This window comes from Mesoplodon bidens (assembly GCF_964165515.1).
Source record: "Mesoplodon bidens genome assembly, chromosome: 10".
In the NCBI taxonomy this organism is placed as follows: domain Eukaryota; kingdom Metazoa; phylum Chordata; class Mammalia; order Artiodactyla; family Ziphiidae; genus Mesoplodon; species Mesoplodon bidens.
In genome coordinates, this window is record NC_138172.1 from 97925306 (window position 1) to 97935761 (window position 10456).

The following is a 10456-nucleotide window of genomic DNA, read 5'->3' on the forward strand; positions in this document are numbered from 1 at the left end:
TAGAATAATAATGAACAAGTTTGAAATATTGCGAGAATTACCAAAATGTGACACAGAGAGACGAAGGAATCAAACGCTGTTGGAAAAATGGTGCTGATAGACTTGCTCCATGCAGGCTTGCCACAAACCTCGATTTGTTTAAAAAAAAAGAAAAAAAGTAATATCTGTAAAGAACAATAAAGCGAAGTGCAAAAAACGAAGTATGCCTGTAATTCCTTCCCTTTGGGCCAGTTATCTCATTACATTACCAAAAGGCACAAGTTGTTTTACTATTTAAGTTATTTTCCTATTTACTGCTTGTTAGTTCTGGTGGTTCTTCCACCAGAGAACCACTAAAGTCAGAGGAATGTGAATTGCTGGAGTGGTTGTCCCCTGGTCATGGGACAAAGAATGAGTAAGCAGGGGCTTCCCTGGTGGCACAGTGGTTAAGAATCCGCCTGCCAGTGCCGGCGACGGGTTTGAGCCATGGTCCGGGAAGGTCCCACGTGCTGCAGAGCAGCTAAGCCCATGCACCACAACTACTGAGCTAGTGCTCTAGAGCCTGAGAGTCACAACTACTGAGCCTGCTCTCTAGAGCCCGTGAGCCACAACTACTGAAGCCCGTGCACCTAGAGCCTGTGCTCCACAAGAAGAGAAGCCACCGCAATGAGAAGCCCTTGCACCTCAAGAGTAGCCCCTGCTCGCCGCAACTAGAGAAAGCCTGCACGCAGCAATGAAGACCCAACACAGCCAATAAATAAATAAAAATTAAAAAAAAAAAGACTAAGCAGGACATTTCTTGAAGTCTCGTATTTTGTCTTTAAATGTATGACTTTTTTTTTTTTTTTTTTTTGCCGTACACAGGCCTCTCACTGTTGTGGCCTCTCCCGCTGCAGAGCACAGGCTCCGGACGCGCAGGCTCAGCGGCCATGGCTCACGGGCCTCTCCGCTCCACGGCATGTGGGATCTTCCTGGACCGGGGCACGAACCCGCATCCCCTGCATCGGCAGGCGGATTCTAAACCACTGCGCCACCAGGGAAGCCCTAAATGTATGACTTTTTACATATCTTTATTTTAATGGGAAGTCATAGTCTCTCATCCAAAAAAAGGAAAAAAAAAACACTTTTTTCTAAAACTGTTTCAAAATCATGTGCTTTATGTATTTTGTTGCTTCTGAAATCCCCCTGGTGCCCTGCCTCATTACCCCAGCAAAGTCTCAACTGCTGTTTGAGAAGAATTAGTTCTCATTTGAAATTAATTTTAATGTATCATGATAACAGGATAATTACTACGGTCAGCATCTTTTGCCAGATTGTCACATTTTATTTTTTTAATTAATTTTTATTGGAGTATAGTTGAGTATCTGTCACATTTTAGAGAAGAACCTTGTGGGTTTTGCTCCAACCAGGATTCTTTTAGAATCTAGTTGGTTCTAGAATGAAAACCATAATGCAAGCGACATAAACATAACTCAAAATGGTTTACTCCTTTTCTTTCTTTGCTGTTAAAAATTAGTGAAACCAATCATAGAGCTTAGAAGACCTTAGAGCATCTACTCAAGGGGTTCCTAATCTGGGGGAATTCATGGATAAGTTTTTGGGCCTCTGAATGCCCTGAAATTATATGCAAAATTATGTATGTACATTTATGGAGGAGAGCATTGATAAAATTTTATTACATTTTCAAAAAGATGAGTGCCTCTAAAGCTAAAATACTCTAATCCAATCTGAGGTTATAAATGCTGAAGTAGGTCCAGAACTCTTTCCACACACCTAAGTAACAGTAGACCCTGGTTTTGCTGCTGCCTTTTACGTTTCCTTGGGCTCCAACGTTCTCTTTAACGGAGAAGAAAAGTGGTTTTGCATTGTCTAAAGAAAAACACACAATACAATATCACATATCTGCTCAACTGGATTCAAACTGAGCATACTTCCTGCCAAACCTCCTGTTCTCTTTCCAAACACAGGATGTAAAAAGCCATTCAATCTCATTCTTGTGAAAACAGCAGTTGCCAAGAAACAACCAACACTCCAGGGATCATTAACTCTAAAGCGCAACAGGATTTCTAGTTTTGCATTTAAATTATTGATAGAAAAGCTTCTTAAACTTGAGCCATGCATTGATTTATTCATTCACTCAAGAAATATTTATTGAGTACCTGCCTTTGTTTCGCTAAAGAAAAAAGAGCCAGTTTTCCTTTTGGGGGGCGGTGGTGAGGGTGGTGATAAGGTGGATATACTGAGCTAAAAGCAAGATACAGTGGAGAGAAATCGTCCCTGTTAGAAATATCATGTGCGTCTAACATTCCCTCTTAGTTACCTTCTCTTCACAGTGTGACAGGTAGCAAGTCTGCTAAATTTGGGGACTCTACCGAGCTTGCATGTGCTTGTATTCTCAGAGGACTTTGGTCTCCTCTGCGCGTGGAGCAGAGAGGGCTGCTTCCCCTGGACACCAGCCTGATAGAAATTTGCTTCACCTGCTTCATGGGAATAATCCCGGTGAGCTGTGAGAGGTTTGCACTTGTGGCTGAGATCAAGGAAAGATTTGTGAACTCTTCCTTGTCACCATCATCTAAAAATCGCCTGAATGTCCATCTTCATCTCTGGAGCCTTGCTCATGGCCTTCGGTGCCCCGGCTCCTGCCGCCTTCCTGGGTGGGTTCAACATGCCCTATTGGCCTCCCCTACGACCCCAGCCTCCTTACCACCTTGTCTGAAGGTTCAATTCCCACATTCCTTTCCAACTACAGCCCCACCCCTCTCACTCATTCATAGCCCAAATTCCGATTTTCTTTCCAAAAAAAATAAAGTCAGTCCTAAAATAAGAGGACCAAAAAAAGATATGTTGAATTTGATTTCTAAGCTGCTCCACTATTTAAGAATTTGTCTTTTTCTAAAAAATACAACAAACTGATGAATATAATCAAAAAAAGAAGCAGAAACAGAGAACAAACCAGTGGTTACTAGTTGTGGGGGGGGGAGGGTACAAACTATTGGGTGTAAGACAGGCTCAAGAATGTATTGTACATCACAGGGAATATAGCCAATATTTTGTAATAACTGTAAATGGAAAATAACCTTTAAAAGTTGTATAAAAATTTTTTAAAGAAAACAGAAACAAAATATTTTTTAAACAAAAGGAATTGTTTTTAACCTTATATAAATTAAGAATAACAGTGGCTTAAACAAGACATTTATTTATTTATTTATTTATTGGCCACGCTGTGCAGCATGCAAGACCTTAGGTCCTGTAACCAGGGATGGAACCTGCGCCCCCTGCATTGGGAGTGCAGAGTCTTAACCACTGGGCCGCCAAGGAAGTCCCAAGATACTTGTTTCTTAAGTGAAAGGCATCTGGAGGTAGGATGGTCTAGTGCTGGTACAGGGACCCCAGTCATCAGGGACGTGGATCTGTTCTCTCTTTAAGATCCTGTGTTTTGGGAATTTCCTGCGGTCCACTTGTTAGGACTCAGCGCTTTCACTGCCAAGCACCCCGTTTCAATCCCTGGCTGGGGAACTAAGATCCCGAAAGCCATGCAGCCAATTGAAAAAAAAAAAAAGATCCTGTGTTTGGTTGTGTGACTTCTTCCTTCATATCTCCTCATAGGCCAAGAGAGGTGCAGTTATTTTGTCTTCAGCCATCACATCCGTAATCTCAACACTAGGCCTGGGGGAAGGGTGGAGGACCCAAAGGCCTCCTTCCAACTAAGCAAATTCCCTCTGCCTAAGCTGTCCTCAATCCCCTTGTAATAGTTCGACTTACATTTATTAGCCAGACTTTGGCTACCTGGACACGAGGCCTGTTGATACCTCCAAATAAAATCAGGGTTCTGTTATTTTTTTTTAATTAATTAATTAATTTATTTTTGGCCGCATTGGGTCTTCGTTGCTGTGCATGGGCTTTCTCTAGTTGCGGCGAGCGGGGGCTACTGTTCATTGCAGTGCGTGGGCTTCTCATTGCGGTGGCTTCTCTTGTTGCGGAGCATGGGCTCTCAGCACGTGGGCTTCAGTAGTTGCGGCTCGCGGGCTCTAGAGCGCAGGCTCAGTAGTTGTGGCGCACGGCCTTAGTTGCTCCGTGGCATGTGGGATCTTCCCAGACCAGGGCTCGAACTCATGTCCCCTGCACTGGCAGGTGGGTTCTTAACCACTGTGCCACCAGGGAAGTCCCAGGGTTCTGTTATTAAGGAAGAAAAGGAAACCAGATATTGGGTGACCCCTAGCGATGTGTGCACAGCTGCTAATCAATAACATCTCCCTTGAACACGGGGAAATTCACGAGAGTATAAGCTCCACTGTATCACTAATGCCAGGCACCCACCTTGTATATAGGAGGAGCTCAGTAAATGATGGGTGAATGATTGAATGATTTGAATTCAACATGATGATTATTTTTCACATTACAGGTAAATATAGACTACGTTAAGCATTTGAATAGTGGAATAGTTATCAACAAGCTACAAGGAAATGGCCAGACCCTAAGTGTCCTTGTTTAGACTCAAAAGTTATCTTCTTACATGTTGACATTTTGTGTAGCCTTGCTACTTAAAGTGCCTGGGAGCTGGCTGGAAAGGCAGACTCTGAGGCTCCACTCCAAATCTATGGACTCCGAACCCACATTTTAAACACGCTCAGGTAATTTGAACCCACACTAAAGTTTAGGAAGCACTGTTTTGTCATGTTTTAAAAAAAACAAAACAAAACAAAAAAACACACAGAGTCACAGAAATATTTCTTTAAAATTTTTTCCTGCACTTGCATTAAGGTAGGGGTGTGTGTGTGTGTGTGTGTGATGTGTGATATACACCGCTTCTTCCCACCAGCTGGTTGGGGTAAAGATTTCAACCTGTAGAGGATGTTTAAAAAAAAAAGTCCAGGGACTTCCCTGGAGGTCCAGCGGTTAAGACTCCATGCTTCCAGTGCAGGGGGCATGGGTTCAATTCCTGGTGGAGGAACTAAGATCCCACATGCCCGCAGGGCGCAGTCAAAATAAAAAAAAAGGTCCACTAGATGCTGGTTCTGATAGTTATTCTTTGCAGATATGGAACTGAGGAGGGAAGCATCAAATTGTAGTCTTTGTCTTAAGGCTTTAGTGATTAAAAGTGACTCCCTGGGCTTCCCTGGTGGCGCAGTGGTTGGGGGTCCGCCTGCCGATACAGGAGACACGGGTTCGTGCCCCGGGCCAGGAGGGTCCCGCGTGCCGCGGAGCGGCTGGGCCCGTGGGCCGTGGCCGCTGGGCCTGTGCGTCCGGAGCCTGTGCTCCGCAGCAGGAGAGGCAGGCGTACCGCAAAAAAAAAAAAGAAAAAAGTGACTCCCTTACATATTATTGTAGGGGGTAGTGTGGAGGCTTCTGCGCGCTTCACAGTTGCCCAACTCACGCTCCCTCTCTGGTCCCTCCTCCCGAGCCTCCCCCTTCTGGCTGGCTTTCCCGGGCCTGACAGTTGCGGGAGCGGGCAGGCAGCTCAAAGCCCGCGGAAGTTTGCAGGAGTTCCCCCAGGTGACCCCAATACACTCCTTCCCAGCCCCACCCACTCCTTAACCCACATGAAAGTCAAGGAATTAAGTACCTGGCCGAAATGGACACTGCAGGCAATTCCTATCCCTGAGGCAGCTGTGAGAGTTATTTGTGGGGCTGAGCGGGTTTAGACCAGGAGCTGCCTGGAGTTTTTGATGCAGGAGTCAAAAGTGTGGGTTTCCGATCGTTTTATCAAGTGTCTGGATAAATGGCTGAACAAGAGAGTTTTGCAGGTTTCGGCATAGCGCAACAAAATAATTATTACTGGTACTGGCAAAGGTGAGCTGATTTTTCCTACTCTGAACGAACAGGAAGACCGGTCGTGTTCTGTTTCTTATACGATTTGGCAGTTTACAAACTGTTGCTTTGAAAATAGGTGTGCTTAAAACAGTGAAAGCGGAAATCATCCTTACTTGTAACGTCTGGGAAAGTAGAGGGAGTCCTGGGTTTTGAGTGATTCTGCCTTGATTGGTGATGTCATTCCTGTCCTTTCCCTTCTGCTCTTAGAGTGAAGCCAGACTTCCATTCCTGCCAGGGTTACCCCTTTGGCAACTGGTACGAGCAACAGCACAGCTGTTATCCTCCTTCTGGCTACAGCTGTGGCTATGGAACGGGTGGAAATGGACCCAACCTTTATGCTGTGTGTGAGACCTCCGGATACCCAGTTGAAACTTCGCTTACACCCAAGGTATCTCTCCCTGGCATTAATACTGGGTGGTTGGGGTGCCCCGTATGGAAACATCTTTTTCCTTTCCTCACGCTTCCAGATCCTCTCATTCAAATTCCCACAGCCCTGGCTTCTGCTCCCTAATTTAGTACCAGAGAGTAAAAGCTGATGACCTGAGACATTTTGACTTGCAAACAATTTCAGTCCTCACTGTTTTCCAAAAATAATAGGTTGGTGAAGTCTGTGCGGGAATTCTTGCTACTAAATTGTAGCTTAGCATCATTCAATAGATTTTACCTGTAAACACTTAAAATTGGACAAGAGGTACTTTTTTTTTATTTGCTGTAGCAGCAAACATTAACACATTTTAATTTTTGGATGACTAAAGTAACATATTTCTTTAAAAGAGGTATTGGAGTAAGAGAAAGCCTCCACCACCGCACTCTCTTCCCTGTTCGTCCCCACTTAGAAGAAAGCATTGTTCAAGTGGATCTATGGCCTCTAGATTTTCCCTTCTACTCTCACTAAATCACTGTGAATGGGCTTAATTTCTGTTTGGGGAGTTCGGGGCGCCTTGGCTAGAATGGACCGTGTCGGATAGGTTTACTAGTTTATTCCTTGCTTGCTGCTGTTATGTTTTACCAGGAGAGCTTTCTTTAAAAGTTGCCTATTTGGATGTGCTGTGATTTTAGCTCATCACTTATCGACTGACATTTTACATGTTTTTGGTGCTTTAACAAACTTCCTTTTACCTCTTTTCAAGAATTTGAGTGTTTTTTGGCTAAGGGAAAAATTCTAGAAGGGGAAGTCCTCGATTAAAGGATATGACATTTAAAATCTTAAACAGCAAAAGCTTCTCTCCAAAAAGCCTGCCTGAGCTTACACTTTCCATTGATGGTATGGCTTGCTTCTCCATGATTTTCTGTGTGTGATTAGCCAGTCTGACAGGTGAGGAAGGCATTTGTCTTTCATTGAGGGCAAATAACTTTCAAATGTTTATTGGTATCTGTGCTCTGTGATTTCATTGATGTCCTTTGTCTACCTTTTTCCTTTTGCCTGGTGTCCCCCCCCTCTTTTCTTGACTGTGTGAGGTATTTACATAATAGGGAAATTAGCACTTTGCAGTCAAAGTGTTACAAATTTTTTTCCCCAATTTGTGTGCACAGTAACACTCTGTGTGATAGCCTTGGCTTTAACACCTAAGCCTTCAGTTTTTAAAACGTGCATTTGCTTGGTATTTTTTTGCCAAGACTTTCATTTCCAATTTTTCAAGCCTGTTTTTTGGGGTTTTCTGGCTGTGCCTCAGTGCTTGCAGGATCTTAGTTACCAGACCAAGGATTGAACCCAGGCCCTCAGCAGTGAAAGTGCCAAGTCCTCGCCACTAGACCACCAGGGAACATCCACCTGAGGTTTTATCATATTTTTCTTCTTTCACTTCTCTCTTTTTTGTGCTCTTTTGGGAGATGGTCTGACTTCCTGTGGTTAACTTTGTACCTTCAAATAGAGAAGTATAGGTTTGAGTATATTATCAACTTCAGAAATTAAGGACATACAGGACATACAGGAATCAGCTGTATGTCCTTGACAAAGGCAGGTTCCCAGCCGGTGCCTGCAGAGAGGAGTTGTAAAAACTTGCATTGCCCCAGGAGAGCCCACAGAGTCTGGAGTAACTAACCAAGATTTATTTTGGGAGTGCTTCTGGAATTTACTTCTTTCCTTAAGTAAGAGGATAATTGATCCGTTTGCTTTTCTGTAGCCTCTGCACTTCCTTAAGCATCTACTGTCCTGGTCCTTAGCTGAGACGTGGGGTGGGGGGGTGTGATTAGAAGGCCACGAGGGGTATTTACTCATGGAGACTTTGCAGATTGTCACCTGGAAGGAAGCGCAGAGCTCCAGGTGGAGAGCTGGGTACCTATTACAGTACCTGTGGAGACTGATGCCAGGGTCCCTGCTGTCTGGTTCCTCGCCCAGGGGCCCCAGGATGCCAGTTAGTTCCCTGAAACTTCAGAGAAGCCAGACGCCTTTGTCTGACGCTCCTCCTTTGTGACTTTTCTTCTATGGACGCGGTTCACCCATTGCACTTATATCATTTAAAGGTTCTTTTTTTTTTTTTTTTTCGGTACGCGGGCCTCTCACTGTTGTAGCCTCTCCCGTTGCGGAGCACACGCTCCGGACGCGCAGGCTCAGCGGCCATGGCTCACGGGCCCAGCCGCTCCGCGGCATGTGGGATCTTCCCGGACCGGGGCACGAACCCACGCCCCCCGCATCGGCAGGCGGACTCCCAACCACTGTGCCACCAGGGAAGCCCTAAAGGTTCTTTTAATCAAAATTCAAAGTAAAGTTGATCAAAAGGGAGTTTAGTGTATATTATTTTTGAGAGCTAAATTCTTCCAAGAGAATGAGTAACCCTTTAAGTAAAATTAGTTTTTTCTTAAAATAATACTGATTTTCATTGTAGGAAACCACAGCTCTGGCTGAAAACCAAGATGAAGATTCACTAGAAGGTAACAGAAAACTTCTGTTGCCCTCGTTGAAAACAAAACTAACCCCTTTTCCAGGTTCCTCATTCACTCAACTGGCTAGAAACTGAGAGATCCTACTGGAGAATTCCAGTGTAGGTCTCTCTCTGTTTCTGAATTAATTGCTATAAACAATTTACTCATTTATATCAATCTGTTAACTAAACAGATAAAGCAGCATGCTTATTTTTCAAAGCCCTGTCGTAGGGATTTAGTTCTGGTTCACTCTTTGGCATTGAATCTGCCCAAGTCCTCATGCTAGAAACTCAAGACTCATCCTCGACCCTTCCTTTCTCTCCTGCTCCAAGTTTAATGCATTTCCAAGTCCTGTCCGTTCATCTCCACGGGCGTTATCTCTCAATTCCATCTATTTTCTCCATCTTTTCCACCATCTAGACGCTCATTGAGTCTGGTAGCACTACTTTTTTAGCTTCAATTTCTATTTTTAAGTCTTATTGAAAGTAAACACACAATTTATATATATATATATATATATATATATATATATATTTTATTAGTTTCTGCTTTATAACAAAGTGAATCAGTTATACATATACATCTGTTCCCACATCCCTTCCCTCTTGCGTCTCCCTCCCTCCCACCCTCCCTATCCCACCCCTCCAGGCGGTCACAAAGCACCGAGCCAATCTCCCTAGTAAACACACAGTTAAAAAAATTTAACATTAAATGTCTGCAATATTTCCTGCTAATGTTTTTTTAAAAGCTCTATTTTTAAGCCATGTCTACTATGTGTCCTGTAAAACTGTATTTTTTTTCATATGTTATTGGCTTCTTCAGATCCAAATCTTCATTTGAATATTGAGGAGTTAAACCAAGAATTTATGGTGGAAAGTGAAGAACTCTATGACTCTCTCATGAATTGCCACTGGCAGCCTCTGGATACAGTTCACTCTGAAATCCCAGATGAGACCCCCCAAAAGCAAGATGTTCATTAAGCTACCCAACGATCACATTAATTGTATCTTGTTTTGTTTTTGTTAAAAAAAAAATTCTCCCAGGAATGTATTGGATTTTGTATGCAAATACAGATTTCCAAGACTTAAATGTGATTGAGATGAGACAACATAATGTAAATAAATTTTACCAGCACATTCATTTCCAGAAGTGTGGTTACATTATGGTTTTGTTTGTTTGTTTTTTCATTTTTTGGCTGTGCCACGAAGCATGTGGGATCTTAGTTCCCCAAACAGGGATCGAACCCACTCCCCCTGCATTGGAAGCACTGAGTCTTAACCACTGGACTGCCAGGGAGGTCCCAAGTATGTTATATTATGTAAGTGCCAGAAGAGGTCGCAGAACTATCATGGTAGAACAGGCCGCACTGTTAAGACATTTGAAAATAGGTTTCCTAACACAACATTGTAAATCAATTTTTTAAAAAAGATAATAGGTTTAATACGAGATGGGCCTAACCTGAACTGATGGTGGCATTAGCTACTCTGATATAATTTGCTGCTTTCCTCTATTCACAGACAATACAAGGTTTCTCGCCTGCATCTAGTATAGAAAAATGTAGATTAGAACTAGATGTTTGATTTCCTTTTCCTGACCCTCAGGCTCTCTTATGAGAGAACTAGACAGCAGAAGACAGTGGAAACTCACTTGTCACAGCTGAATCCTCAGCATGGAAAAAGTGTGCTCGATCAATACAGATTATCAGCCTCTAAGATAGAGGAATGGGACTCCCATAAACACCAGTTCTGAAACTTCAATGCATATGTTGACTGTGTCTCGTATAAAATATGGGTTCTTTTTTTTT

The 10456-nt window shown here is 43.3% G+C and overlaps 1 protein-coding gene across 1 annotated transcript; it reads left to right on the forward strand.

The window, feature by feature from the left end:
• Nucleotides 1-5698: 5698 nt before the first annotated feature.
• On the forward strand, nt 5699-9632 carry LOC308624336 (uncharacterized protein C6orf52; the record flags this gene model as incomplete). The annotated part of the gene is made up of 4 exons (XM_081247418.1): nt 5699-5769; nt 5998-6178; nt 8616-8661; nt 9475-9632. The coding sequence occupies 4 exons, from the start codon at nt 5699-5701 to the stop codon at nt 9630-9632; spliced, it is 456 nt and encodes a 151-aa protein (XP_081103544.1).
• Between the last annotated feature and the right edge of the window lie 824 nt (nt 9633-10456).